The sequence below is a fragment of the Psammomys obesus genome, unplaced genomic scaffold (assembly GCF_907164565.1).
Source record: "Psammomys obesus unplaced genomic scaffold, mPsaObe1.curated_primary_1811, whole genome shotgun sequence".
NCBI lineage: Eukaryota > Metazoa > Chordata > Mammalia > Rodentia > Muridae > Psammomys > Psammomys obesus.
The window spans coordinates 21875471-21898195 of NW_026585797.1; the positions used below are offsets into that span (position 1 = coordinate 21875471).

The 22725-nt window shown below is 41.7% G+C and overlaps 1 protein-coding gene and 1 pseudogene across 1 annotated transcript in view; one reads left to right on the forward strand and one right to left on the reverse strand.

Moving 5' to 3' along the window:
* Positions 1–22725, reverse strand: part of Lama2 (laminin subunit alpha 2) — a 602337-nt gene that overhangs the window by 117831 nt on the left and 461781 nt on the right. The window contains exons 36-39 of the mRNA XM_055599236.1: positions 19346–19508; positions 17985–18195; positions 1924–2040; positions 1120–1283 (exon numbers count right to left, since the gene is read on the reverse strand). Coding sequence (XP_055455211.1) covers positions 1120–1283; positions 1924–2040; positions 17985–18195; positions 19346–19508 — 655 coding nt within the window. The remainder of the gene's footprint in view (positions 1–1119; positions 1284–1923; positions 2041–17984; positions 18196–19345; positions 19509–22725) is intronic.
* Positions 11782–12336, forward strand: LOC129670783 (60S ribosomal protein L17-like; annotated as a pseudogene).

Here is a 22725-nt window from a genome sequence, read left to right on the forward strand (position 1 = left end):
TCCCAGAAAGCGTAAAGAGATCACGGAAAAATCAAATCATGACTAATACACCCCTAATGGGATATTTGGAACTTGGATCTACTGATTACTGTCCACTGATTCATCTACTACTCTTTGCTTTAGGTTGGGGAAAGTTTGGAAAAAAAAACTAATTGTGCATGAGATGCCAAGTTTTCAAACAATCATTCTTTCTGCATCAACAATTATCAAAGATGAGAACACAGACTTGCACGTAACGCATATTGAATAGATTTATTTTGGAAAGTTATTCGTAGGAGGACTAACTCATGCTTTTTTTGTGCCAGTCACAAAAGTATAGAGCAATGGTTCTCAAGCTGTGGGTCATGACTCCTTGGGAGGAAGTGGAACAACTCTTTGACAGAGGGCACATTTTAGATCTCCTGCATATCACATTTTTACCTTATGATTCACAACAGCAGCAAAATCACACTTATGAAATGGCAACAAAATGATTTTATGGCTGGGGTCACCGCATCATGAGGAACAGTATTAAAGGGTTGCAGTGTTAGGGGAACCACTGAACTAAGTAGGGGATGTAAATCAGGCACTGGCCTTGACCTTGTGTCCTCTTGCCAGCACTTTTCAAGCACTGGGGTTGTAGCTGTGCACCCTCAACTCTGAACTGTTATTTCAGAGACGTGTACATAGTATCTTCCTGGAGGAAGGAGACTGAAAGGCTATGTATAAGCATAGACGTTCAGAGGCACTTTTAAACGACGAGGTGATCAGATTCCATTAGAAAGACAAAATTGAAATTTGCAGCAAAATGTGTTCGTGTATTATTTAAAATGCTAATAAGACAACCCCTGCGCTTTCTAATAAAGAACAAAAAACACAATATTGTAAGGGTAGCCTGAGGCTGTGTTCGTTTCCTGACCAGGCATAGCAAAATTCACTTTCAACTGGAACTTTTGATGCTTTTTCAGGAGATCTTTGCCTACATTCTCCTAATTAGGATTTTCCATAGAAAAGCCATGCAGCTCTTTTGTTCATAATTACAGAAACCAAGTCTTGAAAGAGATTTTCTACCCTTTCTGCTTGTCTAAACTTTTGGATGAGTGTCAAGCCATGCAGACATTTCCAAAGCACGTGCCATACCCATCCAGCACAGCAGATGAATCGTTCAGCTGAGCGGCGTGACTCTCAGCCCGGAAAACCTTCTCAGCAAGCTTCCTGTCCTTTATTTCCTGGGAGAGGTCATCTATTTTGTCACTAAGCTCCTCGGACATTGGTGGCAACTTGGTTTTAATGTCTTCGACGTACTGATATGGAGAGAGAAGAGACAGCATTAGGAGCAATTCAGGCCTCCTTGAACTTGTTAATTTCTCTAGGACACACAAACCACACATGCTAAGGTTTTTGACTTTAAAAAAAACTTTTTATCTTCTAGCAAAAAAGAAAATTGGAGAATAAAAGCCGTTACTTAAGAGAAAGACACAACTTTCATAGCAACAAATGAACAAATGGCAATCATTGTGACCTTTCAGTTTATTTTTGTCCCTGTTCTGCACAATACCATTCATGAGGCACTATGCCAAAGTTTGTATGCAGATACTTGTTTCTCTTTTAAGGAATGTTTTATGCCGAGTGTTGGCCTAGGACAACAAGGAATGATCTGGTCACCATAATTTAAAAACAAACAAACAAAAATCAACAAGAACAGAGACAAGCTTTCATAAATGAGTGTCCTAAAGGCCAGTTATATTATAGTAAGAGAATAATGTTAGGTTCCAATCGTTGCCAATAGGTGCGTATGTCTACAACATTATGCCACCGTCATGTATTCCCACACGAAAAATGAATGGAAGCTCTTGTTTCAGTTACTGAGCTCCATTACCAGTGTATGAAGGAGCTGTGTCCTTGTCATTTTTCTCTCCATTCTGGGCTTTATTGAATACTCACATCTATGACGGAGTTGATTTCATCTGCTAGTCGGTTGGCTTCATCAAGTAAGCCATTGCTCTCCTTCAGAGTGTTCTCTATTTGCTGTTTGCCACTTTCAATAGCCTCCTTCTTTTTCTGTGGCAAGGGAAGAAAAAGACATCACAACAGCATGTGGGTGAAATACTTTTCTACTGTGTATTCTTATTTCTCCTGAGCTGTCTGAAAAGAAAAAGGTTCTCAAACAAAGCATATGGTATCAACAGTTTGGCTAGATGACAGTGATATAACTTACCCCCTCAGTTCTCTTAAGATTTCTTCAACATAGAGCATATGCAGGTCATTTTTCCTTCCCATTTGAGAAAGTCATCCCAGCAAAAAAAAAGCAATACAATAGTTGCTAGAGAATTAAAAGAACTGGTAAAGCAAAGTGGGATAGCTGTCTAAAGTACAACGCAGGCGCTGCATCAACAGAGGAGTGGATACGGAAATTGTAGTACTTTTACACAATGGAATACTACTCAGCAATTAAAAATAAGGAAATCATGAATTTTGCAGGCAAATGGTGGGATCTAGAAAAAATCATTCTGAGTGAGGTATCCCAAAAGCAGAAAGACACACATGGTATATACTCACTTATAAGTGGGTACTAGACCTATAAGATAGGATAAACATACTAAAATCTGCACACCTAAAGAAGATAAACAAGAAAGAGGACCAGGGATAAGATGATCAATCCTCATCTAGAAAGAAAAATGGCATGGACATTGGAAGAAGGAGAAAACAAGTAACAGGACAGTAGCCTACCACAGAAGGCACCTGAAAGACTCTAGCTAGCAGTGTATCAGAGCAGATGCTGAGACGCATAACCAAGCCTTCAGCAGAGTGTAGGGAATCATATGAAGGAAGGAGGAAATAGTATAACCTAGAGGGGACAGGGAACCCCACAAGGTCCAAATATATCTGGGCACAGGGGTCATCTCTGGGACTGTTTATCCAACCAATGACCATGCATGGAGATAACCTATAACCCCTGCCCAGACATAGCCCATTGTAGCTCAGTATCCAAGTGGGTTCCCTAGTAAGGGGGACAGGAATTGTTTCTGACATGAACTCAATGCCTGGCTCATTGAGCCCTCCCCCCTTCCCCGAGGGAGGAGCAGCCTTGTTAGGCCACAGATAAGAACATTGCAACCATCCTGAATATACCTGATAAGCTACGGCTGGATGGAAGGAGAGAAGGACGCCCCCTCTCAGTGGACTTGGAAGGGGGCAGGGAGGAGATGAGAGAGGGAGGGGAGGATTGGGAAGGGAAAGAGGGAGAGGACTACAGCTGGGATACAAGTGAATGTATAAAATTATTTAAAAATAAAAAGTATTATAAAACAAACAAACAAACCCAACAAATAAACAATGCAGGCGCTGAACATGTGCGACCAGCATCTAGTGTCCCAGAAGAAATGGAAGTAGGTAGTGAGTTCCAGAACCTACACAGAAATAGTTATGTCATGATCATTAACATATTCTTGGAAATTCAAAAGGTGGGGTTTTTAAGGAAGTTTAGAGAGGACACTTTTCACCAAAAAGAAAGAAACTCTCGCCTGAAAGAATAAACCTAATGGATTATTTCATAAGGTGAGAACAGACTAACTCCTCTGCGGGATTTACGGCTTGTCTCAAAGCTCCATGAACCCCATTCCTGGCCTGGACAAGGAAAACCAACGGGAGAGAATTATTGCCCACGCCTCTATGTGGTGCTTGCTTTTGCCTGCTCTTTTCTTTGTACTCCAGACTCAAGCATATCCTTCCAATCCTCATCTTCCCTACATGTTTAAGAAAAGCAAAATGTTGGTTTCTATGTTTTCACATAGAAACGAATGATATTTTCATTCATGTAGTTTTTCAGGATGTGAAGAGCAGACTATGACCCTTTGAGTCTACGGATCCCGTGTTCATCAGCTTGAAATGAGCGGGAAACGGAGTCACTGCATTGCTCTGGTCTTAGCGCTTGTGCCTCCATCAAATTTCTATGCTGAAATTCAACACTCCAATGTATTAGCATTAGGATGTAAGGCCCTTAGAAGGGATGACAGCATGCAACGAAAACCTTATAAATGGGGCCAGCGCCCCTATAAAAGAGACCCAAAGGAGCTCATTCACCCTTCTGCCATGTAACGACACAGCAAAAAGGTGAGTTTGTGAGCAAAGAAACAGGTTGTCACGAGTCAGCAGTTCTCTAGCACCTTGATATTGTATTGTTTAGCCCCTGTCCCCTGGACTGTATGTCATACATTTATTTCAGCTCTGGTATTTTGTGGTAGCATCCGGAAGGGACTAAGACGTTAACCGGCCTCCCTTAGGAACCTCAGGCAGCACAGCGCAGTTAAAAGTGTAATGCTGTGGGTGTGGGACCGGAGAGATAGTTCAGCTAAGAACACTTGCAGAGGATTGAAGTTTGGGTCCTAGCAACAGCACAGTGGCTCACAACCACCTATAACTACAGTTCCAAGGGGTCTAACGCCCCTAGTGACCTCCCTGAGCTCTAGCATGCATGTGGGACACACACACACATGTATAAAATAAACACAAGTTTTAATGTGTAACTGTGATACACCTAAAGGGTCGAGCTGGGAAAGGACCATCTCTTCGTATAGAAATCACGGTATCTCGTTTGCACAGAGTGCGTGCTGATTTCATTCCTCCTTTTCCTAACCTTACTACCCACCTCTTGACCATGCACCCAGTTCCCACTACCGCCTGTTCTTCAGTCCCTCGGCTCTGCTCCTCTTTCCATTTCCTGACTGTCTACCTGGAGCAACAGCCATGTTCGTCCTGACCATTACGTGCGTACTCAGCAGAAGCTTGCCTGAAGTGAATCCCGGCTTAATGATGTACCACCTCTGAGCAAGCAACACAGCAGAGCTCCTCACTGCTCAAAGCGTGGCGGCTCACTCTGCAGCAGCCTGGGCCTCAACAGGAGCCTCGTTAAGAATGCACCAGCTCATTTTTTTTTCTTTTTTCTGGGAAGTACTGACTCAGAACTAGCGCTGTAACAAGAACTCGGGCTTCTGTGAAATTAGATAGGAAGGACTTGGCTTAAAACTGCCAGGCATGCAGAAATGCTGTGTGATTGTTAACCATTATAGCGATGATTTTGGCCTTAGTTCTCTCTTATCTGTATTACTGTCTGTGTGTGCGTGTGATTTTTGAGTATCTGTGTGTGAGTGTGTGTGAGTGTGTGTGAGTGTATGTGAGTGTTGCAAATATGGGTGTAGGTGTGTATAAGTGTGTGAATGCGTGAGTATGTGTGTGATTGGGAGTGGGAGTGTGTGTAAGTGTATGTAATTGGTGTGAAGACACATGTGAGCGTGTATGTGTGTGAATGTGTGAGTGTGTGATTGTGAGCGTGTAAGTGTGCCTCTGAGTGTTTGTCTTTGTGTGTGTGCGTGTACGTGTTTAGGTGGGTAAGTGCCTGTCTGCAAGTAGGTGCGTGTACACATATGTGTGTGTGCATGTGTTGACATCAGGCACCCTCTCCTGAACACAGAGCTCAAGGATTTGTTATGCAGACTACCTGAGGAGCTTCGGGGACTTGCCTGTCTCAGCCCGCCGCTTCTGGGGCTACAGAGCCAGCTGCTGCATAAGGCTTTTACATGAGTGCTGGGGATCGAAACTCAGCTCTGCAGGCTTGTGTTGGAAGCGCCTTGTCAACCCCATCACCTTCTGAAGCTCCTCTGAATTTTATTCTATGGGAGAGTCACCAATTATAAAAACATAAATGGCTGTTTCTTTGTGGCAGGGCGGGGGGAGGGTCTAAAAAGCGCAGGTTTGTTACTAGACACCCAAGAAACAAACACATCACGATGTTCATACAGGGACCTCCGAAAATACAGCCTGCTGACAGTGCGCAAAATGTGTTATGAAGAATCATAGCACAGGTTGCAGCTCATGCATCTGCAACAAACCTTTACCATGCACATTATCTCACGTGTCCAGGCCTCCGGCCATTTCATACACTTGTTCACTGGTGCCACGAACCTCTTCTTCACTGCAGTGTGAATCCTACACAAATAGTCTTATGCATCACTCTCTCCCTGGTTCACCTAAGAGCTTCCTTGTGGCTGTGTTGTGACAGAGCTGTTTGAGGTACTCAAACAGTAAGATTCAGTGGAGTATTTGCTTTGTCTTTGCCTGTTTCGTGACAACAAATGCGGTCGAAGTTCTAGCCACATCTTTGCTTCCAAGGGTCCGAATTTTTTTTTCTTTTTTTTACAGAATAGCCCTTCAGCCCCTAGCACTTATGTAAAGGTACAGGGCACACAGAAATTCAAAAGAGCTCTTTTTATTGTGGCTTCTTTTGTATTAATGCACTAAGGTCATTTAAAATACTATGCCAATAGGAGGAAGAGATATTTCCATGGATGTGATAAGCAAAGAGCTACATCTATTTCACTTTCAAAAAACTAGAAAGCATGTTGTAAAAGGAACTTCGATTTGCCTGGTTTAGTCATTATCTCAGAAGATTACTGCCTCCTTCTGCTAACCAAGGCCTAGTTCTGGAAGCTTCTAGCCTCTGTACAGTCTAACCCAGGCCTACAATGTTTTCAGCCTCTGAGAACTTACTGCTGAATAAGCTCACTCTTTCTTGTTCTTTCTGAGCTCTGGGCTGGCTGGTTCAACTCATCTCTTCTGGTTTAAACTCCTCTCCCAACTGACTTATTCAGTCTGGCTTTTCTCTTGGCCTCTGAATCATTCTGCTTGGTCTCAAATTAACTCCAGCAGTCTTCTCTAATCTGGTTCCTTCTCATTTTCTGCATCATTCAATCTTTACCTAAGTTATCTCTCTGCAACCCATTTCTCTATTACTGTCCCAATAAAACTTCTCATTCTCTGTGTTGCTTCTTAAGTAGCTTCCCTTTTCTCTTTCTCTTGGAAGTTGGGCATATCCTATTCTGTCAAGTCTTTCTCTGATTCATCACTGTTTCTGCCACTCAATTAGACATCACTTTCAAATATGAGTGTTTCCTTCTACTTTCATTGTTTGGGATTAAAGGCATGTACCACCATGCCTGGACCTAAGCTTTTCTTTACCTGAAACTTGCTCTATGCCAGACTGACCTTCAACTCAGATCTGCTTGTCTGCCTCTCAGATTAGAGGCATGTTTGTATTCCAGCTGGATCACACAGACCTAGAAGATCATTGGATGTGATCTCTTGTCAGAACAGCCATGTTCCGAATTAACATTCCTCTACAGTATGTCATTAAAGTTCTAACTGGGTCAGTTTAGAAAGGCAAATGCAATGTAAGAGTTATTGTGTTCCTCATCACACTAAAGTGAATGACCTAGAGTGTAAAGAAGTGTTAAAGGTGGCTGATTTTTCAGATTAGATGATGGACTCTAGCTTGGAAACAAGGAAATATGGAGATATGAGCTCTGGGAAATCAGAGAAAACATTGATTTCTCTATGCTTTATGATGTTCTTCTCATTGATTAATGAAAGTGTGTCCTTGTATTTGTGATGAGCACCATTTAGGGCTGTGGGGATATAATCAGAATAAAGATATATTTCTCATGACTCCTCTGGAAGAGTATTATGGTATGGATCTGAAACGTTCAACAAAGGCCAAAGGTACCACTAATGCAAGAGAGTGAACTATTTAGCAGGTGAGTCTCTATCTCTCTGTCTCTGTTTATCTCTCTTTTTCTCTCTTTCTCTTTGTCCCTTTCTCGCCATCTTATGGTCACCATACGCCTACTGTAACCTTCCTTCCAAGATGCTCTGCCCTCCATAGGCCACAAACAGTGGAGCAAGTGGGCATGAACCCTGACCTCTGACAGTTGATACCTAAATAACCTTTTCCTTATTAATTCCTTATTTTTTGTTTGTTCTGCCACAGCAATTGAGAGATAACGAACACAGAAGGGAGAACATGCATTAATAAAATAGTGTGTCATCTTAGGTAATCATGACATTAGTGTTATAAAGATAAATAGAAAGGGATGGATAAAGATTGATATAGGATATAGAATACCTAAGACAGGAAGCTCAGAGCATTTAAGAGACAAAAAAGAAGGGCCACATATAAAGATATAATTCTTTAAAATTAAGCTAGGGATGGAGGTGGACTCATGGAGTCATGCCTCTAAGGATTTATTGCCAATAATAGCTGTTGTAGGAGGGGAAGAAAAATCAGCTTTCTTTCTGCATTCTTAGGAATCAGCTTACCTTTCTGCATTCTTAGGAATGCAGACTCTGATAGGTTACCCTAGCTCTAGTGGATGGCCCCATATCTATGCATATACTGGTAGCTCTAAGTAGACACACTAGGTTAACAAAAAGACACCTGAGATGGATGGGAAAGTGGGGGTATGTGGGAGAGAAAGGGTGATGGATTTGATCAAACACATATGCAGTCATAGAACAATAAAAATAAAAGATATACAGACCCATAAAAAATAAAAAAATAAAAGATATGCCATAAGCATAATAGTTAATTCATTCTGTTTAGATATCAAGGTTGATTGTACCCCACCTTCCCCTTCTAACTGCTTAGATCTTCACCCCTTCAGATCCCTGAGGGATGAATACAGCCCTTCTCTTTTGTGGTTGTTCATCAGATAGCTTTTGAAGGAACCTGCAAACACCATCTCCCTGGCTACTTTTATGTTTTCTTTTTTCCAGTCTCTGCTCAGTCAAGTTCTAAGAGTAGACGCTGGGGCAGAGGGTTCGGTAATCATCCTCCGCTTCACTGAATTGCTCATGTGAACTCTTCCTGTTCATCAGTGTCCGCTCCCTACTCCGTTTCTTCTCCATTGCTAGAAATGCCCTTCGAACTCAGTCTCCACCAATACTTTGTGTTCAAAGCCGCCTATGATCTAATTCCAAATGGCATTTCCAGAGCCATCTTTCACTACTGACTTTTATGGAGCTTATGAATGAGCCGGCGGCCTGCTCTCCTTGACATTTTTTACAATCGCCTTGTACCTTCACAGTATCATATTTGAGTGCTTACTATTCTCCCATTTCTTTCAATTTCTCACCAGTTTTGGTATAATGAATTTTTTTAACTAATCTTTTGTTGACCCTCCTAGCCAATATAGATTCCCATATTAAATATAGGAAAAAATAAACTATCTAGATCTTTTTCATATTATAAGTTTGATGCAGCCAATAATTATTTATGCTCAACCTAAAATAAGAGAGCTATCAACAGCAGTTAGATTTGATCAACATTTAAATGTTAGATCAGTTTACTCTCTTGGCTTAAAATCACAGTATTTAATAACACAAAGCTGAGTTTTCCATTTAACAAAAGGACCCTTAACAAATGCTTCAGTGTGTAATTTAAAAACACGACTCTTCATTTTTGTTACTTCCTATGGTGTTTAAGCTATAAACAAAACTCTTCAGTCATATGAGCCAACTGCCTCATAAGTCAAAGTTTGGAGTCTGCTTGTTGTAGCTGAGCGTCTATGCCACCATTCATTCTTATGTACTCTTTGTTCCAACTCTACTAACCATGAACTTTACCAGACACCAGATCTCTTTCCTTTATTTCTTTCCATGCTCTTTCCCGTTTCTATGCTGTGCCTCTCCCCTGCTTCTACTTAGTCTAGAACAAGTGTCAGAACGTCTAAGCGGGAGCAGGCAATGTGCCCTTTTCCACTGTGGTTACTTCCGCAATAATTACTGCAGGGTACAGAGTGGATTGTTTGTTTGCCTCTGTGTTCCCTAAAGTAGGGTCAGCTTATTACAAGCATCAGAGGTGTCGTCTCCCAGCAGTGTTTCTTGGACTTGAGATTGTATGTGAGTGACAGGAGGGTTGTTTGGTTTGGTTTTTCTGTTGAGATGGGGCTTTGCTCTGCAGCCAGCATAGTTTGGCACTTATTCTTCTGCTTCTGCACCACGGGTCCAGACATTACGGGTGTGTGCCACCATTTCCAGCTGTGGAGATGGTTTCAAAAACAAGGTTACTGGCTGACCACTTTAAAATAAATAAGTAACCATCCATTTGATTTGGATCTTAATATAACCTTAATAATCGATACAGTACAGTGGAGGTTTAAACCCGTATCATTATTAAACTCACCGTGTTTAATAATGTCTGAAGCCACTGTTTGACATCAGCGTGGCTAGTAAGTGAATGTGAGCTGTCTTAGGATATGGTGATCATGTAACACCCTAACCAGCTATGCACACCTGCAGGGGAGTCTCTGGATCATAGGTACTATCTGTTTAATGAACTCTTCGGTGACCTTTGTTTTACTGTGTGTAAATGTGTGTGTGTGTGTGTTTCTCTGTATGTGTCTATGTCTGTGCTTCTCTTTGTGTCTGTGTGTATGTCTATGTATGTGTGTCTCTATGTGTGTGAGTATATCTATGTGTCTCTATATGTGTGTCTGCCTATGTATGTGTCTGTGTATGTGTGTACATGTCTCTGTGTGTATGTATGTATGAATCGTGTGTGTATGCAGTGTGTTTATGTGTACCTAGTGTGTTTGTGTGTGTGTAGTGTGTCTATGTACACACTACATGTACATGTATGCACGGAAGACAACCTGTAGGATTCAGTCCTCTCCTTCGACCACACAAGCTCTGGGAATTAAACTCGGTTCATCAGGCTTGGGTGAAAGTGCTCTTATCCATTGAGTTATCTCAAATGGCTCTGAGCGACAATTTTAAAAGGCTAGTTTGCCACCAATCTTGGTAGTCCTACTAATTTAAATAACCCATACTTTATTCATGATAATTTACTTAATTCACCCATTTTATCCAGCAAATATTTAAATGAGCCTTTAGTTAAGGTGAGCATATGAAGTAAAAATACAAAAAGGATGACTTAGAGCTCCAGGGCTGACTGCATAGGTTCCATGTATTTCCCATGGTGCCTAGGACTGATAGCCCTTGGTTTTACATATCACTAATGTGGGAGAAGCCGAAGTCCCCATTCAGTGTGCAACTATAACTCCTCTCGAAATGCTTCTTAAACACTTACTATACTTTCCACACTAGGAATTTTAATTTCTTAAACTTTTGTCATAAAATGGAGAGATAACTCTGGGTAGGTTACAGCACTGGGGTGTCACAGAGTTCTGTGTCATGATAAAGCCATGACAGGACAGCCTTAGCATTTCCTGTCTCTCCAGACAGTGCTCTCTCTTGACTGTAGCTAGTGTGTCAATGGTCCCCATACTGGTTAAGATTAGACATATTGCTTATAGCGAAAGTTCTCTCCTTAGTATTCTACCACTCTGGCAAGGCTAAATCCCAGAAGATGGAAGGTCTTCTCCAATTTTCTCTTAATCTATTCTCCTTAGACCCAAAGGAAAGCAGATCAAATAAAAGAGCAAACACCAAAATGGGTGGTTGTTTAATTCTCTGTCAGTGGCACTCAACAAACATTTCAGGGACTGTGTGCACCTCTGGAGTATCGGGTTACTGTGAAATCAAAAATTAGCAGAGCTGTGGGTTTCCTGCTATTCAGATCCTGTATTCAGATCTCCTGGAAAACCAACAGCAAGATGTGGGCTGTATGTGGAGCAAAAGGCGTTTAAACACCAAACACAATTATGTAAACTAAACACAGTCTCAGAGAGCCTAAGAATTAACTATGTTATGATCAAGGAACAGACTGAAAACAATGGAAGGAAAAAAAGGGAGAGAGGTCTGGAGGGAAGGAGCTCTGGAGGGAGGGAGGGAGCTAGGGAGGCTGAAAAAAATCTGTTTTTATTTTAAGCTTGGGAGCACTCTGGTAAATGGTGACTGCTCTCTGTGAGGAAAATGAGGGAAAGTAATCCAGACTCATCTTTCGCGTTAGTCCCTTTGAAAATGTCATTGTCCACTCTCCCTGAAAGCAGCCAGAGGGGAACCGTGAAGATGGTTAGCTATTCTCTTGACCCAGAAAACTCTACAAAATCATGCAAACCAAGAGGTTCAAATGTTCGTGTTCACTTTAAGAACACCCGGGAAACTGCCCAGGTGTTCAAGGGTAGGCATATGTGAAAAGCCACCAAGCATCTGGAAGATGTCCCTTTAAAGAGGCAGTGTGTGCCATTCTGCGGTATGATGTTGGAGTCAGGAGGTGTACCCAGGCCAAAGAGTGGGGCTGGACCCAGGGTCAGTGGACAAAAAACAGTGCTAGATTTTTGCTGCACAGGCTTAAAAATGCGGAGAGTAATGCTGAACTTAAGGGCTTAGATGTAGATTCTCTAGTCAGTGAACATATCCAGGGGAACAAGGCACATAAGATGCACCGCTGAACTCACAGAGCTCATGGCTGGATTAACCCATGCATGACTCTCCCTGCCACGCTGAGATGATCCTCACTGAAAAGGAACAAATTGTTCCAAAGCCAGAAAAGGAAGCTGCACAGAAGAAAAAAAAATGTCCCAGAAGAAACTGAAGAAACAAAAACCGATGGCATGGGAATAAATTCAGCATAAAATAAATGCAGGTAAAAGTAAAAAAAAAAATAAAAAGAAAAAATAAAAGACATAGGGGGATCCAAGATGGCAGCACCAGGAGGACCAGCAGCACAGCAGGATTTGCACAGTGACCAGCAGACAGAACTCTGGGCCCTAAAACACCAGTGATTGTGTCTCCCAGGTGAGAGGATACCCCACGGTGTGGGATTCAATCAGCTTCAAGTCACCCAGCTAAACCGCAGAATAATTCCTGGGTCCCGCCAGGTGCTCAGGCACCAGCCCAGAGCCACACGCTCTGCCAGCATGCTCTAATCACTGTCCCAGACTGAATTGTGGGTCCCACAACACCAGAGACTGGGATTTCCAGTGTAGAGAAAACCCCTGTGTGCAGGAAGTGATTGGACTGACCTTAGGTCACCCAAACAATCCCTGGAAAAAGACCCTAGTCCAGTGGGTGCTCAGGCGCCAGCCCAAAGTGGGGTGCTTAAGGCAGAGTCCTGCCTGTGTGCTGGACTCACCGTCCCAGACAGAACTGAGGGCCCCAAGGCACCAGAGACTGAGTTTCTCTGTCGGATAGAAGCCCACAGTGAGGGGAATAGCAGGTCTGACCTCAGAGCACTCAGCTGACACCCTCCCCAAGAAAAAGTTCTTGGGAAAAGTCCCTGGCTTGATGCAAGTGCTGGGCATTCAGGCACCCAGTCGCTCAGTTGCCATCAAAGCGGAGCCACGAGCCTGTGCCTGCTTGCTCTACTCGCAGGCAGACCTGCAAACCTCCAAACACTGCAGACTCAGGGAAAACATTGGTTCCAACCCTCAGGACACCAGAAAAGTTTCTGGGTTCCAACGGGCCCTAAGCTCTGGCCTTCTACTGCAGGCATGAGTGTCATGCTCACCAGTCATTGATTATGATTACGGCTAGGGTACTGGGGCACACCGCTCCAACGTCAGACCTACAAAAGCCTGAGAGCCATTGGAGCAGCCCTCAGATAGTGCTCCAAGTTGCGACCAGTTATCTCTAGCTAAACTGGCGAAACCATGGGACTGCACGGTTCTTCACAAGGGCTTCACCAAGCAAGTACATTTTAGCAGCAGCAGCAGCAGCAGCAGCAGCAGCTCACTAAACTCAGAGCAAAAAACCCAGCAGCAGGACAATCATCTCCAGGGCTTCTCCTGATGAGAGGAGAGCCTTCCTGAACACCACAGTAACCACCCAGGTCCATATGTCTGAGGTGAACTGTGACAATTCCTAAAAAGCACCACCATTCAGTTGACCATACTCAAAAAGCTGAGGAGATCTCCTTCAGAAACCTGCCAAGGGGATTCTCCCACCCCAGGACTCCAGCAGACACCAGAAATTAACAGACAACACCTGAGACAGCCAGATGGGTAGAGTCCAACGAAAAAGCACGGCCAACAAAAGGCAAAGCAGTATGGCATCCCCAGAACCCAGGTATCCAGGGGCAAGTAGCCCTGTACACCCTCACATAAGTGAAATTCAAGAAGATGACCTTACACCTATGCTTATGAAGAGGTTAATGAAGGAAACAAATGAAATGCGTAAAGAATTAGAGGAAGATAAAATCAAACAAATTATGACCATCCATAAGAAATACAGGAAGATGCAGGCAAAAAGTTTGTGGCTTTCAGAGAGGAAATGATCATATCACTGAAAGAAATAAAAGAAGCAGAGGAATGTTCAAACAAACAGGCAAAGGAATTGAAGGAAAAACAGGATAATACAGTCAGTAAGGAAATCAACGAAACGGTTCAAGATCTGGAGATAGAATTGGGAAAAATTAAAGAAAACACAAATGGAGGAAATCATGGAGAGGGAGAACTTAGGAAAGAAAACACACACTAGAGAGGTAAAAATAACCAACAGACTACAAGAGATGGAAGAAAGAATCTCAGGTGTGGACATGATGGAAGAAATCGATGTATCTGTCAGAGAAAATAATAAATCTAAAAAATTCCTCACACAAACCATCCAAGAAATACAAGACAACATGAAAAGACAAAACCTAAGAATAATAGGAATAGAGGAAAAAGAAGATTCCCATCTCCAAGGCCCAGAAAATATTTTCAACAAAATCATAGAAGAAAATTTCCCCAACTTAAAGAAGAGGCCTATAAGAATACAAGGGACCTACAGAACACCTAATAAGTTAGACCAGAAAAGAAAATCCTCCTGCCACATAATAATCAAAACAGTAAATATACAGAATAAAGAAAAAATACTAAAAGCTGCAAGGGAAAAAGACCAAGTAACATATAATTTCAAACCCATCAGAATCACACCTGACTTCTCAACAGAAACTATGAAAGCCAGAGAACCTGGACAGATATCATGCAGACCCTGAGAGAACATAGATGTCATCCCAGGCTACTATACCCAGCAAAACTCTCAGTCCTTATAGACAGAGAAAAGATTTTCCACGACAAAAACAAATTTCAACAATACCTACACACAAATCCAGCATTACAGAAGATACTAGAAGGAAAAATACAACCCAAGAAAACTAACTACTTTCAAGAAAATACAGGAAATAAATAACCTCACTACAGCAAAACAAAAAGAAGCCAAACTTACAAACACACTACCATAGCCAACATCAATATCAAAGGATCTAACAGCCACTGGTCATTAATCTCTCTCAACATCAATGGACTCAATTATCCAATAAAAAGGCACAGAAATAGCAAAAAGCCTACACACTCATGGAAACTGAACAACTTGTTACTAAATGACAGCTGGGTCAGGGAAGAAATAAAGAAAGAAATTAAAGCCTTTCTAGAACTCAATGAAAATGAAGACACAACATACCCAAACTTATGGGACACGATGAAAGCAGTGCTAAGAGAAAAGTTCATAAACAAGACCCAACAATTTGTTGCATACAAAAAACATACCTAAGTCACAAAGATAGACATTACCTGAGAGTAAAGGGCTGGAAGACGGTTTTCTAAGCAAATGGACACAGGAAGCAAGCAGGAGCAGCCATTCTAATATCTAATAAAATAGACTTTCAACCAAAATTAATCAAAAGAGATGGGGAAGGACATTATACTCATCAAGTGAACCTTTCACCCAAACACAAAACAATTTACCTTCTTCTCAGTACCTCATGGAACCTTCTTCAAAATAGACTATATAGTTGGTCACAAAGAAAGCCTGAACAGATACAAGAAGATTGAAACAATCCCTTGTATACTTGATCACCATGGTCTAAAGCTGGACATCAACAACAACAGAAATAGCAAAAAGCCTCCACACAATGAAAATGAAGGCACAACATACCCAAACTTATGGGACACGATGAAAGCAGTGCTAAGAGAAAAGTTCACAGCACTAAGTGTCTTCAAGAAGAAATTCGAAACATCTCATTCAAGCAATTTAATGGCTCACCTAAAAGCCCTAGAGAAAAAAGAAGCAGACACACCAAGGAGGAGTAGGTGGCTGGTAATAATCAAACTCAGAGCTGAAGTCAATAAATTAGAAAAAAATAAAACAATTCAATGAATCCAAGAGCTGGTTCTTTGAGAAAATCAACAAGATAGACAAACCCTTAGCCAAATTAATTAAAAGGCAGAGAGACACTATCTAAATTAACAAAATCAGAAATGAAAAGGGGACATAACAACAGACACTGAGGAAATCCAAACAATCATTAGAACTTACTTCAAAAGTCTATATGCTACAAAATTTGAAAATCTAAATAAAATGGACAATTTTCTGGATCTATTCCACTTAGCAAGACCAGGTAAATCAATTAAATAGTCCTATATCCCCTAAGGAAATAGAAGCGGTCATCAAAAGTTTCCCATTCCCCCCCCCCCCCAAAAAAAAGCCCAGGGCCAGATGGTTACAGTGCAGAATTCTACTAATCCTTCAAAGAAGAGCTAACTCCAATTCTCTTCAAACTATTCCACAAAATACAAACAGAAGGCACACTACCAAACTCATTCTATGAAGCCATATCACCTTGGTACCTAAACTTCACAAAGACCCAACAAAGAAAGAAAATTTCAGGCCAATCTCCCTTATGAACGCAACGAGGACATCTGCTCAACCATGTTTGTAGCAGCTTTATTTATAACAGCCAGAAGCTGGAAACAGCCCAGATACTCCTCAGTTGAGGAATGGATTCAGAAATTGTGTACATCTACAAAATGGAATATTACTCAACAGTAAAAAACAAGGAAATCATGAAATTTGCAGGTAAATGGTGAGAACTGGAAAAGATCATCCTGAGTCAGCTATCCCAGAAGCAGAAAGACACACATGGTACATACTCACTCATAAGTGGATATTAGACCTGGATACATCTACTAAAATCTGTACACCTAAGGAAGCTAATCAAGAAGGAGGACTCTGGCTAAGATGTTCAATCTCCATTCAGAAAGGCAAAGAGGATGGTCATCAGAGGAGGGAGAAAACAAGGAATAGGACAGGAGCCTACCACAGAAGGCCTCTGAAAGGCTTTACCCTGCAGGGTATCGAGGCAGAAGCTGAGACTCATAGCCAAACTTTGGGCAGAGTGCAGGGAATCTTATGAAAGAAGCGGGAGATATTAAGACCTGAAGGGGACAGGAGCTCCACAAGGAGAGGAACAGATCCAAAAATTCTGGGCACAAGGGTCTTTTCTGAGACTGATACTCCAGCCAAGGACCACTAATGGAGATGGCCTGGAACCCCTGCACAGAGGTAGTCCATGGCAGTTCAGTGTCCAAGGGGGTCCATGATAATGGGGAAAGGGACTGTCTCTGACATGAACTGATTGGCCTGCTCTTTGATCATCTCCTCCTGATGGGGGAATCAGCCTTACCAGTCCACAGAGGAAGACAATGCAGCCACTCCTGATGAGACCTTATAGACTAGGATAAGAAGGAAAGGGACAAGGACCTACCTTATCAGCCGACTGGGGAAGGGGCATTTGTGGAGAAAGGGGAAGGAGGGTGGAATTGGGAGGGGAGGAGAGAGGGAGGTGCAGGGGTGATACAAAGTAAATAAACTGTAATTAATAAAAATAAAATAATTAAAAAATAATTAAAAAGTCATTGTCTTTAAACACCTTCCAGAGCAGTAGGGAGTGAAGGTTCTGTAGCTCTGGTAGCTCTGGTCTCTCTGTTTTCTCATATACTCAGCTTCTTCACAAAGCACAGGGAACCTCAGTAACTGCTGGCAACCAGGTCTCTGAGCTCAGCTTTTGAGGTAAGTAGCTGAACTGTAAAAAATGTATGACACTAGGGTTTTGCAGTCCTCTGTGAATGTTCCATTCTAATGTGCTCATTGTAGAGCTAGGGAATGGATTGACCCCATCTAGATTTCTAGGTGGTAATGCACTTGTCAATGACAGGAAGATTCCCTGTCTGTCAGGACAGGGCTTCTTCCATGTCGTAATTATAAACTTTCTGTCCTTTGAGTGATCCGGTTGTGACTGACTCAGTGGGAGATGACCATTAAGGACACATAGACAGACAGACACAGACTGACAGGCAGACACACATACACATGCACACGCTTACTATGAAGGTCTTGGGAGACCTTCAGAACCATAGTATTGACCTTTGTAAACTCACGTCAACTTCGCTATTCTAGATGTATCCAGCCTGCCCCCATCCCCGAGACAGGATGACAAGGCCCCTAGCTCTCACCTCCAAAATGGTCATGTTTTTTTGGTTGACAGCAGACAGGCGATTAGCATCTCGTGTTTTCTCTGTGGCTTCTCTCAGTAGATCCCAAGCATCATCGAGTTTGTTCTTATAACCTGCCAGTTTCTCCCGGAGATCCTTTTCCAGTTCTTCATTTTGAGCTCTGGGCTCTCCAAACACCTTGTTCACCCGCTTTAGAAGGCCTTCTGCTGCCCTGCAAATGCCCCCAGCCCATGTGTACAAAATGGCATCACTGTCCATCATAAGGGTTTGCTTATCTTAAGCTATGTGACAAGGAGATGCTAATATTAAAAAGTTAAAAATACACAGAAACATACCGACAGATTCATGATGCATCAAGTCAAGGTGAATGGGTATCTGATTGTAGCAGAAATTTTAATTGAAATTAAGAAAACACCTGTTAAGTTTCTTAAGTAAGCTTACATTTTTTTTTTAATCGTTTAGGGTCTCATGCCATGGTCACAGTGTGACTGATGAAAGGAAAATTTGTATATCACTGCACATGCAAAAGCAAAATGGGAGCTGTCCCAATACAATGAAATACTTTCTCTGATTATATGCAGTGACTGTTGACATCTTTGCTTTGTAATTGTAGAGAGAAACCTCCCGTTTTTGCCATGCTAACATAATGCCATAATTTTGATCAACTCTACCTTTCCTTACAGTTCAGCAGTCTGTAAAGTCCTTGACTTGCCCTACCAAGATTTCCTATAATGGTAAAGTAATGATGGCATTGGCTGTGTGACTCTATTAAGTAGGTGGTCCAGTACTCCTCTTCTTCCTTATCCTTTTCCCCTTCTCTTTTCCCCTCTTTTCTTCTCCTTCTGCTGCTCCCTTTTCCCTTCTCCCCTTCTCCTTCTCCTAGGAGACAGGGTTTCATGTTGGCCTTTGATTTGCTATGTGAACAAGGATGACCATGAACTTTGGATCCTCCTGTCTCTGTCTCACAGTGCTGGGATTGGAGGTATGTCTTCACATCCAGTTTACAAAGTCAGGCACTGTATGTGTAAAACAAGTACCTAGTAACCAACTCCCATCTTCAGGCTTTTGAGCTTATTGATAGAGCAAACATTTCTATACCACTAACTAACAAAGCAAGCCAGTCGGCCTAGTTACAAAAGATTACAGCCTAATGTTCATTTACTTATTATTTTATATATAGGCAAAACGGGCTTTTCATTGAGCAAAGTAGGTAGAACTAAATGAAGACATGAAAAATGAATAAGAAGCAAACATCCCCAAATAAAGAAACTGTGTTCCGCTCCCCTACGGGATAGAAACAGGAAAGGCTTGATAATGCCTTCCAATAGATCCAACGGAAATCCCCCAGAATGTCTACTCACACCAGCTCATCCTCGGCAACTTCCTTCTGTGTCTGTAGATCTTTACTTCTGAGTTCCTTCAGCATCCGATCGATTTCCTTCTGAAGCTCTTGCAAGTTTCTTTCTGCAGTCCTGTCTTGACTTCCTAACGTTTCATTTAGCTTTACAGCTTTCTCATTTACAGCTGCAGGGGGTGAGACAAATTTTGTAAATTAAGCAACAGGGATGTCACATGCAAAACTGGCATTCAACATCTGGTCCTCTTACCATCTCCTGGGAGTTCCTGCTGAGAACCAGAGGCAGGTACCATGACAGGCAGCAACAAAGAAGAAAATGTGACATAGTTTCCATGCTAAACTTTTGAGAAAACATAATAATTAAAGTGTTGTGTGTCTAGTCTTGAATGAAGGGCACATGAATACAGAACAGACTCACACTATCTTCCGGTAAGAGGTAAAAATAGGAGGTGTATGGTTTAATGTCACAAGATCTTTTGCACTATTAACCAGTCATATCCAGTCAGTTTTAGAATACTGAGAATGGAAACACTATTGGCCATGAGTTCACTGAACATGGACCTGCCCTTACATTTCTACAGCTTTCTCATCTTCAAGCTTTAAAGGAAGGAAGAGCACCAGTCTAGAGAAATGGATTAGGCTGGAAAGATGCCTTCACCAGTAAAGTCCCTCCCAGGAGTCTGTGCTTACTATGTGTTAAATGGGGTTTCGAGCTATGCTCTTTGGAATATTAGCATTCTCCAGGTGCTTTCAAGTACTCTACAGATGATGTCTGTTCTGCCAAGAAACTGCTTGATAGGTTGCTGTTCTGGGCAAGATTTCATTTGGAGAAAGAATTTTCTGTCAAATAAAAGTTTAAAAACTTGGTGAATTGAAACACTTACAGAGCTCTATCATTCATTTTAGCCTCACGCTCTTGGAAGAGTGTTCTATGGGACATTAATTTGGTGAGCTGAAGGGAGATATTTTCTCAAGTTCTTTGTCTGTGGAATATATATTTCCATAATATTACCCATGAAAATCCTCAGAGTGAAGAGTGTGGCCTGCCCAGGAGATATATGCTAACATATAGAAGTGTATCTGAAGACCTCTTTAAAATGTAATCAATCTTGAACTTTCTTTAGTGGAGAGAGTTTTCAGATTTGCAGTGGGCAGGGCTCCCCAGTCAGGTGCACACAGCAGCCAGGGTGAGCTTTGACTGGGTAGCTCTGAAATGTGGCACCCCATCTAGGGGCAGCAGAGGCAGCCCGGAGCTTTACCTCTTCTCTTCTCCTCTTCTCTTCCCACCTCCTCTTCCTCCTTCCAAATGAAGTACAGATTCCCAGGCTCCACCACAGCACAACTGAGGCAAAAAAAGTCTGGGTGTTTGACTGCGTCCTCCAGATGCCTCTGGTGGTTGCTGGGGTATAAAGACCACTGAAGGTGCGCCTGTGTCACCTGCACTTTCTAAATCATCCCATTTTCCTTATAAGTGTTCAGTTAGAAAGTTGCTGCAGCCAATACTTGTTCCTGATTGTCAAAGCTAAAGGCAGAATGTTTTTTCCCCTTCAAAAATCATAATCCAAATTTTAATTTCTGTGTGATATTAGGTAAAGGTGGAGCCTTGGGATCTTACCATGTCTTTTATATCTGTTCTCAAAGATAAATCCCTGCAGAGAAGAATTTGGTTGGAAAAGAATGATCAGAGAATGAGAATGAGGGACCACAGACCCCAGGTGCATCCTTGGGAATATGTATACCATTTCTTTTCAATTAAAGTGGTGTGTGAAAACTAAGGAAATTAATGGGGTACCCCAAAATGGCTGTAAGAAACTGATGAGGGGCTCAGATCAGAGGTCAGGGGTAGAACATCGCAGGGCATACACTAGGCCCTCAGCTCGATCCCTAGCACTGAGAAAAAGTTGAGCAGGTAAGGTTTGACCCTTCTACTGCTTATATAGGTGAGATCAGATTTTACACTAAAGACCAACAGGTTATTTAATCCTTTATTCCAACTTATATAGTATCCCTTTCAAGATATTTCCTACAGAGTTGGAAATACTTGTAAAATATGTTGCTTGAATTGATGTTACTTATTTCAACCTTATTTAGGAAGAGGGTTTTATGGTAATTAGAGCATTTTAAAAACAAGATAAAATCGACATAAAAGGAAATAAGAGGAAAAGGGAAAATGAGCATGAGGGAAATGTTTCTAGATAGAAAGTCAGGCCACACTGTTTGTTCTAAAATTTCCTAAATCAGCTACAAATCATGACAGCAGCTAAAGCACAGCAAAGAACAAATGGGGCTTTCTTAAGAGAAGTAGGGAGCACTCGAAAAAACAAGCCAGCTCCTCGGAGGAAGCCAATATGCTCTCCATATTAAATCCAAAAAACCCTTTTATGAGTAAGTTTATCAGGAATGAAACTTGTTAGTCTGTCCTGAGAAATAGCCACAGAAGGTGTGTACTATTAATTAATTCCTACTATAAGTCAAGATATAAACACTAATGGGGTTGATCTCTGTCCTCCATTAATTCTAGCTCAGCAGATGAAATGTAGCTCACTTTTGATCTGATCAAAAGTCACGGCATAGTAGATATAAAATTCCAGTAGATATAAAAATACAGTGAGGCTGAATAGAAGTTGATTATCTGTGAAGAGGCCATGACTTATAGTGGAAGACATTATGATAGATGAGCACTTCGTCTATCTAAACAAAACTGAGACAGACAAATGTCAGGCTGGAGCATTCATTTTCCCACAGCAATTTACTGCCACTAAGAAAATACAAAACTACTCCTGATTACCCCACAACTGAAGTTTAAGTGAAGGTGAAAAAAGTGTGACTATGTAGTATAACCTATTTAATCTTTAGGCAATTCCTTTTCTCTCTTTCCTTTCTCTTAATTGTCTTCCCTCCTCATCTCCTTTTCTTTTATCTCCTCTTCCCTAAACTGTCAAGCCATTTGTAGCACATCTCATAGTGCATCTCAGCTAGATTTTAGCATAATTCTGGCACAGCATACACAAATTTGAACTTTCATTTAATTGTAAGAATCGCATTAATTCTATCAAATAGTGTCTGCTGGCAGAAATAAGCCATGTTCCTGTTTCCTCAGACACGGCTTTACCACATGACATCTTACATGAATTAGAAAATGGTACACTAGCTGCACAGATACACGCAGATCATCTGACCAAAGCACAATGTAGAGAATGAGAGAAATCTCTGGTGAGTGGCAGTGCCTTTTCATCTGGTATACAGGCCGACAGATATGGCTGAGTACTCTCTTTATGCTGCCCTATTGGTGACTTCATGTTATGCACAGGCTGTAAGATAGTATCCAGAAAAACAAACAAACAAACCAACAAAAAGCCCATGTTGACCAAACCAGAACTTTTA